This window comes from Candoia aspera, chromosome 10 (genome assembly GCF_035149785.1).
Source record: "Candoia aspera isolate rCanAsp1 chromosome 10, rCanAsp1.hap2, whole genome shotgun sequence".
Classification (NCBI taxonomy): Eukaryota; Metazoa; Chordata; class Lepidosauria; order Squamata; family Boidae; genus Candoia; species Candoia aspera.
The window spans coordinates 25,659,288-25,678,131 of NC_086162.1; the positions used below are offsets into that span (position 1 = coordinate 25,659,288).

Here is an 18,844-nt window from a genome sequence, read left to right on the forward strand (position 1 = left end):
CTGACCTGTCCCAGGAGCACAATGCCTTGGGCAAGGTCTGCGGAGCATCCCACGTGGCATCTGGCCCTCTTGCCTTGAGGAGGGACCCAGGCCTTGACCACTGGCTGTCCTATGGCTCACCGCTCTAGATCGTGGCCTCTCCCGAGGAGGAGGCTCCCCAACCTGTCTCCAATGTCCTGCACACTAAGACTGCCTTTCTGCAAGGTTGCAAGGGGTGGCAAGGACGGGGAAAATTCTACGGGTGCTGATAGATGCTTGATGTGACCCCCCTCGGGCGGGGCTGGCTCTGCCCAAAGCCTTTTCCGATGTCCTACACAATGCCAGGCTTCACCTTCTCGTACTGGAGGACGAGCTCAAGGGGGGTGAGCGATTGCTTTAGCTGAACGACTGGAAAGGTAAAGCATAGCTCTGCGAGGACCACAAAACAGTGCCGGAAACTCTTCACGAGGGGACCTTCCCAGCGGCATCCGTGGTGTCTAGCAGGAAGCCCCAGAAGATCCTTCAACGCACCGCTCCCAGGGGCGACATCTTTGTCAGACTTCGTCTGGAGTGGCTTCGACAGCAGCCGTCTGTGGGGAAGGAGAAGGGCTGGCCCCCGGCCTCTTCCCTTCGTCAAAGAACCCCCTGCGCATCACAGCAACCAGGTATTTGAAGAGCCCCTTGGGAACAGGGAGGGGATGAAAGAGAAGGCAGACTTTACACCTCTAAGTGCTGTACGGGGGCCTCCCGCTGTCCTAGGAGCAGGCGAGGGAGAAAGCGTAAGCCACATAAAGGCCACGGCAGAGATTTGCACCCCCAAAATCAGAAGACACCTGCGGAAAGAGAGAGCCGCCACATCTGGGCTCAAGCGTCCTGATGGCTGTGAGATGAAAGCAAAGCCATTCAGAATGTTCTACCTTCTTTGCAACCCAGGTACCGGAATGGTGACCCACAGCAAGACCCATGGCTACAATTTTGCATTTCTTCAAAGTTTGCTACGCAAGACATACAGGTAGTCCTCGCTTAACAACCACAATTGGGATTAGAATTTCAGTTGCTGAGTGAAGTGGTCATTAAGCGAATCTGACCTGATTTTACGACCTTTTTTGTGGCAGCTGTTAAGCGAATCACCCTGGGTGTTAAGTGAACCATGTGGTCGTTAAGCAAATCACACAGTTCCCCATTGATTTTGCTCTCCAGAAGCCAGCCGGGAAGGTCTAAAATGGTGATCACGTGACCATGGGACACTGCAATGGCCATAAATGCAAACTGGTTGCCAAGCACCCAAATCGTGCTCACGTGACCATGGGGACGCTGTGATGGTTGCAAGTGTGAGGACCAGTCGTAAGTAGTTTTTTTTTCAGCACTGTTGTAAGTCCAAACTGTCACTAAATGAATGGTTATTAAGCAAGGACTACCTGTAAGTAGATGTCCCTGAACTGCAGGGGAAGGAAAATAGGACTGGATGCTGACCTTCCAAAGGGTCCATTTTTTTTTACTTAGGGGCCTGGATACATGACAATGTTTGCAGAAATTGGCTTTTTTTCCCCCTTGCTGATGGGAGGTTAATCCTGAAAATTCTCCTTACCAATGAAAGAGACCCTCTGTAGCTCAGGGTTGAACTGTGGAGCCCCTGGTGCGCTCTGGGCCTAGCTGTTGGCTTGCAGGCATTGCGTTACCCACCTAGGTTGCATCATCAGTGCTGGGGAGGGTGGGGTTTGCCCCCTGTTCATACGCAGTCGCCTGCCCGGCCAGTGCGGGTGGGGGCGTTGTTCTCTCCTTGGTAGTTCCCTGACTGGGGCATTGTTTCCTGCCGGGCTGCTTGCCTGGTGCTAATCCCTGCCCCCCTTTCAAATTCTCCTTACCTTCCAGGCCTTCTCAACTTCCGGAGTCCAAGCTTCTTTGAGAATTGGCTGAACAGCCTGGATGAACTGAATGCCAATGTACTGAAAAAAGGAAAACAAAATAGAAAAAGCAAAAGCAACAGCGGTAATTTTGGAAAAGAGAGGCAGAGAGGAGGATTACCTGCTGTGAATTACTAGCAGTGTTTGTACATGTTAGATTGCTGTGAAATGTATTTCTTAGGAGTCACAGAGACAGTGATAGCTATACAATAAAATCTGAGAAAAAGGGATGGGATTTTATTGTGCAATTCCCTTGCCTCACTCTACGAATTTTACAACGGTTTAGACTTGGTCATGTCCAATTGTCTTCTTCCCAGGTTTTCATGCTGCAGCTTCTTTCTTTCTCACCAAAACTGATCAAACAAAAAAATAACTAAAGAAGCAAAACAGCAAAGCACTTGCACGGCTCGGGCGAGGATGGGTGAAGACATCCCACCTGCAGCGTCTCTGTGTTAATGGAACTGGGCGACATTGGCAGGAGCGCACCAGGGTGTTTAAAAAAGCAGCCATGCCACACCAAGGGAATATCCCTGCCCTCCCCTCCACGCTAAAAAGGCAATCTGGAACCAGGAGTGTCCTCCTTAGACGACTCAGCCAGCGACATGCTGTATTTCCTCGATAAGGTCCGCGGGCCCCTCCCCGTTGAGAGTAAGCCCAGCCTTGGGTGGCCCATCTCCGCTCTTCCCCTCCCGCCTCACCTCATAGTAGTTGGGGGGAGCCTTATACTGGAAGTGGCTCTTGCCCAGCTCAAGGGCCAGAAGTTCCAGCTTGTCTTCTTGGTCCAGCCGGGCCACGCTCTTCTCAATGAACGACATCACTCTGGGAAGGGCGAGAGGACAGGGGAGGACTCGTTTCTGGATTCAGTGGGGCTCAAGAGAAAAGCCCTGGGCAGGCCAGAGGCTCCGTATCAGCCATGCACAAGAAGGGAGAGGAGAGGAACTCCCAAAATCACAGGGCGCCTCAAGGCCAAAGGAAGGCGGCAGCCTCCTCCCATCCACAGCTCCCTGGAGACTCCGTGGGGTGGGGACAGAGTGGTAGGAGACGGCAGCAGCAGCAGGAGGCGGCACTTAGTTCACCAAAAGCGTTGAGCCGACCCGCTTCGGGACCCAGATACCTCCTAGCTGGCTTTCAGGCACTATTTTAATCTCCTCCAGGACGGGATGTGAGAGGGAGCTACCCATAAATATCTAGGGATAAATCCAAGATGATAATGATGATCCTATGTACCCTCCCTCTCCAAAACGGGGAGGACTCCTACCCATCCCAAGGGTCCCTATGGTGGATCTTGGATGGATAAGTAGACTAAGTGGATGGAGCTCTGCACCTCCCACTGTGACCTTTCCTGGCGGAGCGGCCCTTCCTTCGTGGACTGCCCTTTGGAGCCAGTGGCCCGAACTGGGGACAATATGCTGTCTTTCTAGGGAGTCATGGCGGATGAAGTCACCCTTCTGCCTACGCTGGTGGAATAAGCAAAAACACCTTGGACTTAAGCCACCACAAATGATCCAAGCAGGACAGTGGCAACTTTTCTCCCATGTCAACATACCCATCAAAGCATTTGCGAGGGGCCTCCTCAAAGGTATGTTTCTGAGTTAAGCTTAAAGGGCCCAGTGAAGGAGCCTTGATTTACCCACAAGGAGTCTAGACATAAAGAGGAACATGGGAAGTGCCTTTTGGCCAAATCCAACCACTGGACCTTCTAGAGCTGGAGAGGGATCTTCTCCAGGCTGAGCAGATGCTCCGTGATGAAGCTATTGCTCATGATCGTGCGCCTGCAAAAATGGCTTTGCTTCTCAGATAGGAAACTGCATGCAAGAGACAGCAAAGGAGCTTGGCATGAATGCCGCAGATTATAATCACACGTATTGAAACAGGCCCATCCTTGTCTATCGATATCATCTCAATGAGGTTGTTGACTTTGAGTTGAACAGGGAAGACATGGGATCTAGTCTGCTTCTGCTGGTTGCCATGGGCAAATCAGACTAAGCTCTGGGTTAATTTGTGTAAGGGCCACAGTGTCCCTCCTGCAGATCACAGAAACCCAGATGCTCCTTCCCCTTCTCTCTTCTAGATCTGACTAGGGCACCCAATGTCAAGCCCATAGGGGAGAAAAACCCCAAGAAAGAGAGAGAACAGACCCCCCAACCCTCCCCCAAGGAGAACCAAAACAGCCCAACTGGGGAATTCTGGGAGTTGCAGTCCCCACTTTAAGGTGGCCAAGGCTGAGAAACCCTGCATTACCAGCTTCATGCTTCGAAGATGCATTGATGAAGGTCTCCCAGCAGGGACCGTCACATCCTGCTTGTGCAGATTATACAGTTGAATAACGGGGGTGGGGGGGAGGAGATGTCCTTTCTTTTTCTTTCTAGAATCCCTCCCAGTTCCACTTCATTGGGGGTCCCCTGCATGAGAGGGGAAGAAAATTGCTCCCCATCTGCTTCCTCCCCACCGCTTATCATTATCTTTGTTCTGTTTTTTTTTCGAAGCTCAAAGGTTCTCACTTGGCCCTCAGGTCAGTAAATGAATATGCCTGTTTGTGTCCACAGGGAAGTTAATTAGTGGCTGAAAGGGATAAGATAGTTGGGTCTGTCAAAAGTGGGATTATTAGCCATGCAAAAGGGCTGAGCTTCATGTTGGGCCATGTTCGTATATTGCAGGAGGGAGGGAGGATAGGAAGCCCCTTGTGTTGCCCCTCCAGGCGGGGACACAGTGAAGCATCCTAAAGGAACCTCCATCCAGGTGTCCCTGCTGTTTGGACGGAGGGATGCAGAAGCCTGGCCCCAAACAGGACCCTCAGACACACCTGAGGCCATGAGCCCGCAGCTCTTTACTCATCTTCAGCTGTTGCAGGTCATCCACATCACGGAACAGGAAAAAGACATCTTTACACTCAGGGTGGGTCTCAAAGAGCCTGGAGAAGAAACGGGAGATTATCTAGACAGCAAGCTCCTCGGGAGGTCTTTGGAAAAACAGGATCTTCTTTCTCCAACTTGAAATGGTCTGTGAGAACGTCCTGGAGAGAAAACAGGAGGCGGTGGCACAGACAGGGCCATGGTTGGATAAGAGGCGGCTGAGCCCCCAGCAGGAATGGGGCCTGGCGAACGTCTCGGAAGGGACCCTCCCTAGTGTCTTGGGCTGTCCAGGCGAGGGGGGAGAGATGCACTTTCAGACTTGCAAGACTGATGTCAGCGCTTCACGGCAGTCCAGAGAAGAAGCACCAACCATGAGTACTAATGCTATCTTTATTGTAAGATACACTCACAGAATCTTGCAAGTCTGAAAGTGCATCTCTCCCCCCTCACCTGGACAGGCCCCATTCCTGCTGGGGGCTCAGCCGCCTCTTATCCAACGGTGGCCCTGTCTGTGCCGCCTCCTCCTGCTGTCTCTCCAGGACGTTCTCACAGACCATTACACAACCCACCACCACGTTGAGAAAGCATTTGTCCCCTTTTCCTTAACAAGAACTTTATTAGTTTTCAAAGTATAGTTAAAATACAAAATAAAGAATATAGAAAAAATAGAAAAAAGAACTAAAGAAAAAAGAAAAACCTATAAAAATGCAAATAGACAGAAAACAAGAATGAAAAATGACTTCTGACTTTCTCCAATACAGATATAAATTTTCAAATACAATCTCTTACTGTGAGAAAGGGGGATAGCGAAGTTGTTTTTGCAAAAAGAGAGTTATTTCTACAATAGAAAAGAACTTGCTTTTTCAGTAAATTGCCAAATGAAGCTTGCTTTTCTAGTAACTTGCAAAACTAAGCTTGCTTGTCAGTATATTGAGGATGTGGGATATGTGGTCAGGGGAACAGGAGACTGTATCTCCATTAGGGCAGGTATAAAGGAAATAGGCTGCCTAACTGATACTGAAAATATGCTCAAAACCAGTTCTAGCAAACTTTGTGGTCAGACACGACCCCAACCTACTTGCTCCAAGGGGGCTAGCTGCCTTATAAGGAAAAGAATAAATAGGGGACTGGGGGAGGTAAAAAGTGAGGAATGTGAGATATAAACAAAGGCGGGACTTCCTGCAAAATCTAAGGCGTCTCAGATAGGCTGTGAACTCCTAAGTACCTATCCTGGGGAACAGGAGGAGGGATTTCACCTGCTGGGGGTAGGGAATAAAACTGCATGCTTGGTGTGAAGGGGTGTGCCTATCTTGGCTGGGCACCCGTCCTTGCGAGAACGTTAATAAAACCTTTTTGCTGCTTCTCAAGGCCTTGTCAAATTTATTCCGTGAGGGACTTTTCCCACATCACCATTAGTTAAACCATAGTTACATTATTTCTATCAAAACAAACAATTTAATCACTAAAACCTGCTCCTTCTCCATCAAAACCAAGAGGAATCGCTCTGGGGTTTTTTGTATGTTCACTCTGAGAATCTTTTGAATAACAGCACATATTTGGTCCCAAATTTTTTTAGCCTTTTCACAGGTCCACTAAAGGTGATAAAAGCTCCCTTCACCCTGTGCCCTTTTCCTTTTCCATCCTGTCTTTCAGACTGTGCACCTACCATTCAGTGTCCCCCTCCCTGATTTCATGGAAACTGCTTTGGCTGAAAAGGGGGGTAAACGTGAGATCTGTTGATGGAATGTTTATACTGGCCTTTGCAATAGCAAGCCCAGGATGTTTAAAGCTCTGTTCAGACAAAAGCCATGCTGATGCAGTCTATAAAGGCCGTCTTCAAAGCGTGTGTTAAAACAGCAGAGCAAAACCGGCAAAGCTTAATGAAAAGGAAACATCTCCCCCTTATTTGAAATAACATTAAGATGCCTGAGAAGATCAAGGTCACTTTGCCCTAAAATGTACTTTGAGAGCCAGTCTGGTCTCGTGATTAAGGCGCTGGCCTGGTGGTGGTGAGTTCTAGTCCCACCTTAGGCATGGAAGCTGGCTGGCTGACCTCAGGCCAGTCCCTCCCTCTCTGCCCAGCCCACCTCACAGGGTTGTTGTTGAGGGGAAAATAGGGGGACGAAGGAGTATTGGGTAAGTTCACTACCTTGAGTTATTTATAAAAATAATAAAGGCAGGATAGAAAATAATTTTTTTTCTATGCCAGACATGCCTCTGTGGCAGGTTGCACTCCAGATGTTTCAAATCTCAATTCCCACCTCCCATCTCTCCCCCACCCTGCAACAAGGGAGAAGCAGGGAAAGATGGGAGTTTTAATGTAACTCATCTGGAAAGGGTTAGATTGGGAAATATTCTGCAGAAAGTGAGTGCAGCTGAGCTCTGGAGAAAGGGAGCTTTCTCAGTTGCTCTTACCCAACTGAAAACAAACAAGGCAACGCATCTTTGGGACACATTATTCAAAAGTTTGAAAGGATGTGTTGAAGTTCTCTGCCCTTGATGAGTAGTTTACAGATAAATTATTTACATAGGTTCTTTTTTAATATAAGCACTTGGCCTTTATTACATAACAGATTCTTCATTCTATCATATTCTGGGGAATGTTGTGGTTTCATCAAAGGAGGCTTAAGATGGATCCAGTCATGTCTGCCTGGTCTCAGCACCAGGAAGGGGTGTGTGATTGTCCTTGGGCAGTTGACTGCAGCCCCTTAAAAGGGGTAATTAATTACACGCTTTGAGGGCCATCCCGCAATGGACTTGTGGCTCTCTTCATGGGACGAAATGGCCCTAAAGATGGGTTAATGAGAGAGGCGCTGCAAATGGGTTGATCTACCACCGCTGGGAAATATGCAGAATCGCTGGGAGTTGGGTGGTATATAAAAGCAATGAATTGTTATTACTATGCATGTCAGATTCTGAAGAGGCTGCAGTTGGAGTAGCAATTATGAAGTCAGAGTTAAAAATGGGGGATTGAATATTCTGTTGTTTCAGGATGAGGTATCAGGTGGGTTCTTTAGTTTGCAAACCAACAGAAAGCAGGTGGGGTGGGAAGCAGGCAAGCAGATTTCACAAAAGCTGTCAGGAGAAGAGAGAATCCGGGGCCGGGGTGGGTGCGGGTGGGGGGCTGCCCTCATCCCTGCTGCTGCCATCTGTTAATCAGACAAGCTTCCAGGAGGCGGGACAGGCGTCAACTGATAGGAAGCCAGCAGGGCATGCATGGGGGGAAGCCTCCAAGGGGGCACAAGAGAGCCAGTGGGGGGGGGGCAGCCTAGGAGGCTTCGCCTTCCTTCTCTCCCTCTCCCTTTCAATGCCAGCCTTTGCGCCGGCAATCAGAGCTCCAGCCAGACTGCAGAGCCGTTTAGCATCTGGGAATCGGGCTTCTGCAGAGTGTCCAAGCAGGTTACCCTCCACTCAGAGGGCGGGGTTTATCCACGCTGACCTGCGGACAAGTTTGCAGAGAATCCTGGCGATTCCAGCTGGGGATGGAGAGAACACTGATTTCTCGGTTCCCTTGGGTGGGGGGATGCTTTTCGATTTGGTGCGAGTCTGATAATCTCTAATGGAGTCATTGCATCACTGAACTACTTGTGTGCATCTCGGGGAAGTGAAAACTGTTGGTACGCAGCAGCAATGCATGACCTCATGCACAGTGGCCCTAGTCCTACCAGGCCTGAGTGAAATTGCTTGACCTGGACGCTCAGCAGGATCAGATCTGATTTGTCCTTGGATGGAAGATCAGACTCCCAAGAATGCTCAGGGCTCTGGGTCAGTCTGGCCACGTGAGAACCCGGGAAGTCCTGGGAAAAAGCAGGACCAGGCCCTTTCGTTATGGCTGGCCAGAAAAGTGCATGGAGGCGTCATGGAGTCACCAGGAATAAAGGAGCTGTTTGTGTTATATTCGTCTTCTCCCCATCATCCAAAAGACACGGTTGGCGTCCAAGGCTGCTTTTGGCCCCCAGAGGTCTTAGGTGCAGCCAAATCATGATTTTTAATGGATCAGGAGGAGGAAACCCTTAACTGCAGGACTGGAGACAAATCACATGAACTATATAAGCGATGTTAAACCTAAAGGCAAATGAAATGAGAGGCAGCTTTTGTGCCAGCCCCTCCCATCACACAGCTAAATGAAACCAAGCTGTCTATAAAACTTTGGAAACAGGAATGGGCTCAAAAATCCAGCCGTGGGCCTTGAATGTGCCAAAGCCTGATCCCCGAGCCATGGCCTGCCCACTTTTCTCTGCTGCCTCTTTGGTGTCTCTTCCACAGATTTTGAAGATGCGAGGCTGGAACTGGGCCCGATTCCAAAGCTGCTCCAGGCGGGCTGAGGTCTCCAATGGACTCCCTCCTGCCCCATTCCTGGAATTTGGCAGAGAAACCCTGGCAAATTTGCCTTCCATTGGTCAACGCCCCAGCTGGCCCAGCAATTCCCGTCAAGACCTCCGCTGTGTTCCCAGTCACTTTTTAACTGCTTGCTGGAGACCCTGACCTTGCTGAGCCAATGAATACTTCTGGGGATGGCCTAGGCCAGGGTTCCTCAACCTTGGCAACTTTAAGATGCGTGGACTTCAACTCCCAGAATTGCTGGCCGGGGAATTCTGGGAATTGAAGTCCACAATCTTAAAGTTGCCAAGGCTGAGGAACCCTGGCCTAGACCGTCCAGGGCAGGTTCCTGCAGCGCGATCAAACTGGAAGGTGAAACGAAGATGAGCCATTCTGGCTTCCCTGCTCCTTTTATGCCTCTCTGGCCAGCTCCTGATTTTCTCCTTCCCTCCTTAAAGCCACCTTGAGTTTGCTGGACACAAAACAGATGCTGCAAAAACGGTGCAGATGAAAAGCAAAGGCTGTGTGTTTGCCAAGAGATTCCCAAAGGAGAGGCAGGGCAGGAAGAGAGAGAGAGGGGCGGGGGAGGGGGGGTGTTGATGGTGATGAAGTGCCTCAGCTCCAAGTCTCTCAGCTCCTGTCATGCCCCAGGCAGGATGGGCCCCTCCCAACCTGCTGCCCTGCAAACAGACCTCTGAACATGGGCAAAGGGCATCCGCTTTGCTACTAAATTGCTGCAGTTAGCTGACCATGGGCATCTGTAAGGGGACATTACGGAGAAGCCAAAAGCGGTTTGCAGCAGCCATAAAAAAGTCGGCATGTAAAGCAGAATTAAAGCGACTGCAACAACGCCTAAGGTTTCAGAGAGAGAACGGGGAAGGGAGGCTCCGAATAAAAGGGGCGCTTTCAAAGCGGTTGAGCAGGAGCGTTTCCCTTCCATCCAGGACGGAGGCAGGCGGGCGGCTCACCCTGGCGCAGCTCCCTCCGCGGGGAGGCCGAGCGACGACGTTTTCGGAGGAACTAAACGCGGGCGAAGGGGGAGGCGCGGGAGGCGGAGGAGGGGGCGCCGATCCCCGGAGATGCAAATGGCTTGTGCACCTTGCAAAGTGCGGCTTCCCCGCCCCCGCCCCCCCCCGGGAAACACTATTTGCCTTATTTCATTAAATTAGACTCAGAGGTCCCCCCTCGAGACTCCCGACGGCTCTGGGTGGCTGACAGGTTTAAAAGGAAGAGAACCCGCGTTCACCGAGAAAGAAGAACCGCGCACGCTCGGAAAGAGAAAGGAAAAAGAGGGGCTCAGCACCCGCCCCGCCCCAGGCTGGGAGAACAGCCGGGTCTTCTCAGGTCATCATCGGCGGGGAGGGGGGCCCTCCCGATCTGCGGGTGGGGGCGCTGTTCCAGAGGGCAGGGGCCGCGACGGAGCAGGCGCGCTTCCTGGGGCCCCCTAGGGACACTGCTTTGTCCCGGGGACCTGGAGCCCGCCCGCTCTGCCCCATCGCGCAACTCCCATCATCCGCCGCCGCCGCCGAAGCAGGAGGCAGACCCCCGGCGTCAAAAGCAGAAGGCCGCTGACCCGAAGCAGCGGCGGTCGCTGGCAGGGAACCCTCCCGGTCCCTCGCGCTGTTAGCGCAAGAAGGCGCCCGGGGGCGAGGAGCGCCGCGCAGCTTCCCCATCCCGGGAGCAACAGCTTCTTCCGAGCCACCCTCGCCAGCCCCGCTCGCTTCCAGACGGCTCTCCCTCGCCAGCCGCGGGGGTGGCGGGGGGGGGGGGCAGGCGTTGTGGTGGAGCTCCTGAGCCAAGCGGGGCCCGCTCCTGGGCAGTCTGTGCCTCAGTTTCCCTCCCCACCTAGGTTTGCAGGCTCACCCTTCCCTCAAGCGGCTCTTCTCTTGCCCCTTCATTAAAAATATATATATAAAAGTGGGGACATTCAGTACAGCAAAGCTTCATTTCTGCAGAGGCCTGGCTGGGGGGTGGGGAAGTAAGGGGAGTGGGTGCTGACTTAAAAGGGGGGGATGGTGCTGTGCTGCCACCCTTTGCTTTCCCTGCCCCACCACCGAAAGGCCCCCAAGCAGCTCACCAACCCCTGCGGTCAAGGAGCCTGGGGTGGGGGATGGTGGCTGGGGGCCGCTTGGAGCAGAGCGGCTCGGCTCCCTCCCTTTTCCTTGGCGGCGAAACAATCAATGTGTTCCATGTTCCATGTTCTGCAGTGGTTTGCGCGTCTGAAGGGCTGGGCACAATCCGCTCAAGGGGTACATTCCTGCTGTGGGTCTGTTTCCCTGCGCTGGTGGGTCGTGCGCTCCCACAGACCTGCTCGGGAAGCCCTGCTTTCCTGGGTCTGGGGCGAAAAGCAGGGGGGCTCAAGCGTCTCTGGGATGGGTCTGGCAAACGTACATGCCGCGGGCATGCATGCTTATTATGTGTGCACGCACGCACACACAAGCCAGTGTGTTGGAGGCCGTTGGAGGAGGAGGGCCATGTGAATCTTGTTAGCAAAACAAAAAACAAAACAAAATAAACACCACCCAGAAGGAGTCTGAGAACGCCTTTTCCAAATTTTACTCCAGAGCAGAAGCTTTTGTAACCTGCAGCTGCTGCTGCCTTTTAACAGTAAGTCAGAGCAGGAGCTCCCAGGCTCCCTGGGATCTTCCTGGGAAGATAAATTCACCCGGGCTGTTGTCCGGGATCTCTCCATGGGGCCAGGGCAGAAAGCCTTGGTGCCTCTCTGCTGTTCGGGCAGAAAAGGTCCCCAGTCAAGGCGCAAAAGCTCCTCTTTCCATTTAAGGGGAGGACCAGCCTTCCCCAGCGGGGTCCTCAGTTGCACGGGTGGAATTTTGTAGCAGGGGCTCAGCTGCTCACTTGCCAAGAGAGAAGTTTGCCTTACCTAATAAAGACAATGATGCCCACTCTGGTAATGTTCTTATGTAGGATCTTCCAGGACTCCCGAATCAACTCTTTCTGGGCCTCCGAGAGCGGGAGCGCCTCAGCCACCTCCCTGTGGCTTGCGTCCTTCCCTTCCTCATCCAGACCTGGCGCTGGGCCCCTCCTTTCTTCGGAGATAGTTGGATCCGCTGCATCCCCCGGGCTGGATAAGGCGCATCCCATCTGCCTCGGAAGGCCAGGCGCCGCAGCCGCACACGCTGCCTTGCGCTCGCTCACGCAGACCGATGCGGGCAGATGTGTAGCAATCCAGAGGTGGAATAAACCAGCATCGGCCAAGAAGCTCTTCGCATCTGGGGGGGAGGGGGGGAGAGACACACAGCAGCAGCTATTGTCTGACTACATACAGTGACCTACTTCAGAACGCACATTCAACAGGACCCAGGGAGGACCACGCTTCACCAGATGAACCCCAGCCAGCTTTTTCCGGAAAGAGCCGAGGGCAACATGTCCGCTTTCATCCCACCCTGAGGGAGAAAGAACCTTCTTGTTTTCCCCAGTTGTTCAGTCGCAGCTGTATCTTGTTCCACATTTTCATACTTGTGCCTTGCCTGCCTGTTTTATGTAAAGCAGGCTGGATGCTACCCTACTGGAGAACCCAGGCGCAGGCAGCCCGTGAATATCTGAAACAAGCAGACCAGCCCCTGAATAATGTGGCAAGTGCAAAGGGCCTTGGAATCATGCAGTGCGGTAGGTGGAAGGGAACTGCGGGATCTGGCAAGAAGGACCCGTTTCTTGCCAGCCACCCACCCCTCTGCCGGTGCGCCTGGGCATTGGAGGGACGCTGCTGGGCTGGGAACAGGGCCCTCGGTGCTGTGGAGGGGAGGGAGATCCAGCTAGTGCGAGCCATGGGTTTGGTCAAAGCTGGGCCAGCTTCCACTCAGAAGGGCTTCCAACAGAAATGGCCTGCGCCGGACAAGACAACGATGGATGGGAAAAAGCAGAGAGTTCCTCAGCTTGGAGTGGGGAAGAAGGAAGACAGAACAGCAGCAACTGATGTTTGAGAGAGAGAAAGAGAGAAGGTGGGGGACAGATGCCAGGTATTCCATCAACCAGCAACAAAGCCGGTTTAGTTACCCCATGTGACCATCAGGAAAACAGAGGAACAATTCCAGCATCCTTTAATACAGCCCCAAGGGCTGGCTTTGCTCTGTTCACTTCAGTTGCATTTGGAAGGGGGGGGAGGCTCACACCCCCACCCCCACCACCTGTAGCCTTCCCACCACATCCTCAGTTTGCAGACATCAACCACATGAAGAGGCTATATGGGATGGGGTGGGGGGGCTTTGAGGAAAACCCAGATTCTCGTCAGCCACCTTGAATAATGAGTAAAACCAGAGACTCCTCTCTTTTTCTGGCAGATCCAGGAAGGCTTCAGCCGATCCATCATCAGCAAGGCTGATACTTGGGTACCTCACCTTTTTAAAAAGATGCTCCAGTAGGACTTAGTTTCTGGTGCGTTTCTTTAAGGAGCAGCCCAGGAGGAGCCGTCGGTGTTAAAGAGGACGCAACTGGCAGACTATGTGGGAGAGGGACGTCGAGGCTGAGGCAACACAAAAAGCCGGTGGCCCAGGCAGAAGGTCGCTTTAAGTGGTGGGCAGAGGAGCAGCGCATGGCTAAACAGGGGACACGTTGACCTGTAGGAACTTTATTGCTGTTTTAACTTGCTGGAAGCCACCCAGAGTCGCTTGTAAAAGTGAGCTGGGCAGCTATATAAATTAGATAGATAAATACATAAACTTAATAGGGCAAAATTCAAGGGAGGAGGAAGGGTCAACCATCTATTTCCTGCCAGCGGGAAAGAGGGAATGGACAACCAACCACATTCTTTATCGAACAATGGAAACAGGCAGTTCAGGAGTGGGGAGCAGGGCAGCCCTGTGTTGTGATGCAGCCTTCCACAGCCCCTCCAGGCAGGGACTGCTTTGCTTCGCCCCGAGGGCCAATCCAGATTTGATTTGGCCAGCCCTTTCTTTGCCCCTCCGCCCCACCCCCTTTCACTCGCTGGAAAATTTGGAGGAGGTTCCGAAAGAGGTTTAGAGCCCCAGTCAAGGTTTGGGGGACCTCATCTGCCTGAAGGATGCAATAAGTGCCCACTTACCAGTGCCAGTTTTCACCTGCGAGATGTTAATTAGATGCTCCAGGTGGAAAGAGCGAAGTGGGAGAAGATTCCCTTTTGCAGAGTTAAGAAAGCAACGGCTCTCCTCTCCTCTTCCTTGGCCTCCCGTCCACACTCCTGCTCCTCCGCTCTTCTCAGCCAGGTGCATCCCAGATGGGGCTGAGAGAACATGCAGGCATCCTCAGGATCCTAAAGTCTGCCTAGTTTAGGTCCCCCCGCCCCCCGCAAACACTCCTCCTCTGCACAAAATCTTGGGCATCATTGGTGGAGCCACCAAAGCTCAGATGGGTTAATGGGCAATGCAGCTGCTTCCTTGTGGAGATCAAAGCCTGCCAGCACAAAAGGGCTGGGTGGGTAAAGGCAAAATGCGAAAGGAAGCTTGTGCAGAATCTGACAGGTGTGGCACAAGGGGAATCGTCGTTTTTTCCAGCTGCCTGGAAAAATTGGTGTGCCAGTTTGGTCCGGTGGTTAAAGGTGCTGGACAAGAATGGGGAGCACCGAGTTCTGGGGGACCTTGGGCCCCTCTGTGTGTGTGTCTCTCTCTCTCTGTGGAAGGCAGACCATCCAGAAAAGACTTTGCTAAAGAAAACTGCAGGGGCTTCTCCATGTAGTTGCCAGGAGTGAAGACTGGGTTGAAAAATGCAAACAAAAAAACCAACAAAAACTCACCGTATTACAGCAGCTGGGGCAGATGGGCCAACTATGGGTTGGTCAAAGTTGACCAGTCCCCATCCCCTCCAAAATTGCAGGCATCTTCAAAATTGCCTTAGCCAAAGGTTATATTATTGGGAAGGAAGGAAGGAAGGAAGGAAGGAAGGAAGGAAGGAAGGAATCTATCATCTATCATCTATCATCTATCATCTATCATCTATCATCTATCATCTATCATCTATCATCTATCATCTATCATCTATCATCTATCTATCTATCTATCTATCTATCTATCTTTACTTTTGTCTTTAGTGGCTTTAATAGCTTTAATGCAACCAAGTGATGTTTAAAAGCTGCAGGCCGTCCTCCCTGTGTCCAATGTTGTCTCAAAGCACGCAGCCGCCCTTGCTCCTTCTTTGCATGTGCGTGCACCAAAACCCAATACTTACAGTCGCCTGGGAAGCCCAGTGCTCCCACGTGGCTTGTTGACTGCCCTGACCTCTTGCAGCTCCTGCTGTTTGGGGAAGAAGCAAACAGGAAGCCCTGCAGCCTGGATGGGGAAGGGTGCCTGGTGCTGTTTGTGCAGTTTTCCACCCATTCGTGGCAAAAGGCAGAGCCCACATGCTTACACAAACCATGATTTAACAGTCATTCCCCCCTTCCCCCCAAAAGCAAAGATAAAGATTGATTAAGGACAAGTAATTCTCAATAAAGATATCTCTAAATGGAGCAGCGGAAAGCTATGGCAAATTCCTTATTATCCAGGACCCATTGTCACGTGGAAAAGAGCTCGGCAGAAAAGGCAGAATCATTCCCTCCGCTATGAACCAGTCACTCTGGGCAGCCATGCCCAGCCTGGTGGCTTTCACATGGATTGGACGATGACTTGAATCCCCCCCCCCTTTTCCCCCAGGTTGGCCTACAACACACAAGCAGAGTTCATCGTAAACGTGGTCCCTGAGTTGCATTTCGCTCCAGCCACGCCGGTCAGCAAGGCACGCCACGCACTAGAACAGAAAGTGAAACAATAAAAAGTGAAATAACAAACCCCCCACCCCGGCCTTAAGCCCATCTGTGGAGATGAATTCCTTTCCAGACCCCCAAATGTGGCAACTGATCAGACCCTCATCCAGGGGCATCCACAGCAGGGAAGCAAGCAAGTCAAGATGGTGGACACTTAACTGTGTCACGGAAGAAGCTCTGCCCCATTTTCACACGATGCACACGCTACATGCACGAGAGGGGGGTAGGGCTTTAATGGGCTGCAGCTGCCATTTTGATGTTTTTGACCTCACCTGCAGGCACCCTTGATCCGACATGAGAAACTATTGTGAAAAAATTCCTCGCTATGAAGGAGAAGGCAACTGTTGCCTCAGCGTATTTCCAAGACTGAAGGCGATGCTGAAACCAGCCAAGTAAATGAGTGTTTCTCAACCTCATCCACTTTAAGCAGTGTGGACTTCAACTCCCAGAATTCCCAATTCCCAGTTCTGGGTGTTGAAGTCCACACAGCTTAAAGTGGATGAGGTTGAGAAACACTGAACTAAACCAGTAACTGTTCTGAACCACCCCTTACGGAGTTTCTGAGCAGCCCCATAAAAAGGCCTCGTGCAGCTAATGTGCCTTTGGGCTCATTAATGTGCATTCCCCCATGTGCCTCGAGTCATCAGAAAAGCATGCAGCCACAATTTGCACTGCCACAACAGCTGAGCTTTAAATGTCCCCAGGGTTGACAACTGACCCTGCCCTTACAGCTTTACTGTGGGTCAGCTTAAGGGCAGGAACTGGTGGTGCATGGCCCTCGTTCCCTTTCTCACTGAGCGTCACAAGCCAATGGGAAAAATTGCTTCCCTTGAAGTATGGCATGGCAGATGCAGGCAAGGGTCCAAGACAGCCTATTTCTGAACACAGATTTGCCAGGCTTCTGGAAGACTGGCAGGCCGTATCACAAAAGAGCCCAGCTGGCAGGTTGCTGGGGCGGAGGAGGGCTCAAGGTGAGCCAGGCAGTTTGCCCTTCATCCTTCATCCCACCTGTTCCATCCACCTGTGGGCTTGGGGAGTTTAGGACTCAGGTATACCAATACAACGGGGAAATTGGCATAAGTGGTGTTTCATCCCGACTCCCAAATTTGGAAGTATTGGCAGCCGTGGAAAGATCTCACAGAGGATGCAAAATCACTCCAATGGGAGAGAATATATGTGGCTCAGGGCTGAACTGGGGAGTCCTCGGTGCTCTCTGAGCCTGGTTGTTGGCTTGTAGATGTTTCATGCCCCGACTAGGTCACATCAGCAGTGCTGGGGAGTGTGGGGAATTCTGGGAGTTGAAGCCCACGCTTCTTAAAGTTGCCAGGATTGAGAAGCACTGCTCTAGAGCAAGGATCGGACCACCTCTGATGCTCTGGGGAACCACGCTCGCAAAGGACTTCCTGGATTGGGCCACCAAGGCAGGGAAAACCAAAAGGACATTGTCCCGAAGGAAATTGGTCCCCCTTCTTCCCAACAGAGCTGCTGCCTTCCGGAGCATCCACAGGCTGCGGGTTAGGAGAGGACATTGCATGGCCAAGTTGCCAAGAAGGCAGAGGAGAACCCAGAGGCCCCTTCCAGCTGGACCAGAAAGCCCCCCTCTGCAAACGCTCTGCCTTTCCAGGGGAGGGAAACAAGGTGAGAAATAATATGGGACTTTGCATATGATAATAGCAGCAAGACTTTTATGTGCACAAAGATGGAAAGATGCACACATTCCCACAAGGGAAGAATGGGTGGTGAAATGAATGGAGTTGGCGCAAATGGCACAATTGACAGCACTGATAAGAGAAAATACCGTGACTGGATTTGTTTCTACTTGGAAACTGCTTTTAGATTATTTGTTGGCAACAGAAGAAAATGAAGTTTTGATTTTGGGTTTTGACGATTAAATTGTTTGTTTTTATAGAAATGATGTTAACCAAGGTTTCACTAAGAGTAAGAGATTAAGTTAGTATAATAAGCATTTACATCTGTGTTGGAGAAAGTTGGAAGTCACCTTGTTTTTCTATTTTCTTGCTAATTCTGCACTTCCTTTTTCTTTTTCTTTAATTCTGTACTGAAGCTTTTCTGCATTCTGTATTTTAACTGTACCTTGAAATTCTAATAAAGTTCTTATTTAAAAAGGGGGGGAGGGAAGCAGCCGCACTGCATCTTAATCCCACCCGCCAAGCTGGCTCGCCTGATTCCCAAGGCGGCCCTTTCGTCTCCCACCTTTCTGAAAGGCTGGTTCGGCAAACGCTAATCCTGCACAAGCTCCCCATTTGTCACCTGACAGGATTCCTGCAGGAGCATGTCTGTGGATCATGCCCAAGCATCAGCTTGGTCAGCCCCTTGCTCATCAGCTCTGCAAGCAGCCCCACCGGTCTTCCTTCTGTCCCTGGAAGGAAAATTCTGCTCATCGGTACTCACAATAGACACCCCCCTCACCCCAGCGCATCATTCTCCACCTGTCTTTGCACATTTTTTTCCTTTGAGGAAAGACCGGTGCCCACATTTAAGCTGGGGCTTCGAGTTGCTGCTTCAAGGATGCAAGCAACACAGCTCCTTCCAGCTGCTAGAATCCTTTTGTTGATTCAAAAAGGCTTTACCGGTTTCTTAAATGTGCAAAGATAACGCACAAATGCCAAGAAAATTACCTTGTTAGGAATTTGTTTCTCCATAAAGATGAGCCCATTTTGGCCCTTTTATTCTCAGCTGGGTGTATTACTTTTGATTTTGGAATCTGGTCCAGTGGAAGAAAGTGCACATCCCAGATATAAACCATCCTTGGAAACAAAAGGATGTGTAAGGCTACTCCTTTCCTCCCAAATCCACATTCTCCCTTACAAGGAAGCACAGTTTGGCGCTGCCTGTTTTCTCCTGCAAATCTAGTTATTTACAGCTGCTGAGCTGGGTCTGGGCCACTGCAAAACAGATTCTAGAACAATTCTAGCTTTAAGATTCCCCTTCAGAAATGGCCCCATAATTCCTTCAAAAGTATTTTTAAAAAATCAAAGCAGAGTTAATCCATCTTGTAATGGAAGACCTTGGAATGTTTACTTGGCAGACACACCAGA

General features: G+C 51.2%; 1 protein-coding gene across 1 annotated transcript; it reads right to left on the reverse strand.

Moving 5' to 3' along the window:
• Positions 1-498: 498 nt before the first annotated feature.
• On the reverse strand, positions 499-12,842 carry LOC134503724 (neuroglobin-like). The gene is made up of 6 exons (XM_063312629.1): positions 12,743-12,842; positions 11,937-12,285; positions 4,687-4,794; positions 2,582-2,702; positions 1,845-1,925; positions 499-659 (listed from the first exon to the last, which is right to left on the reverse strand). The coding sequence occupies exons 1-6, from the start codon at positions 12,840-12,842 to the stop codon at positions 534-536; spliced, it is 885 nt and encodes a 294-aa protein (XP_063168699.1). The 3' UTR covers positions 499-533.
• Between the last annotated feature and the right edge of the window lie 6,002 nt (positions 12,843-18,844).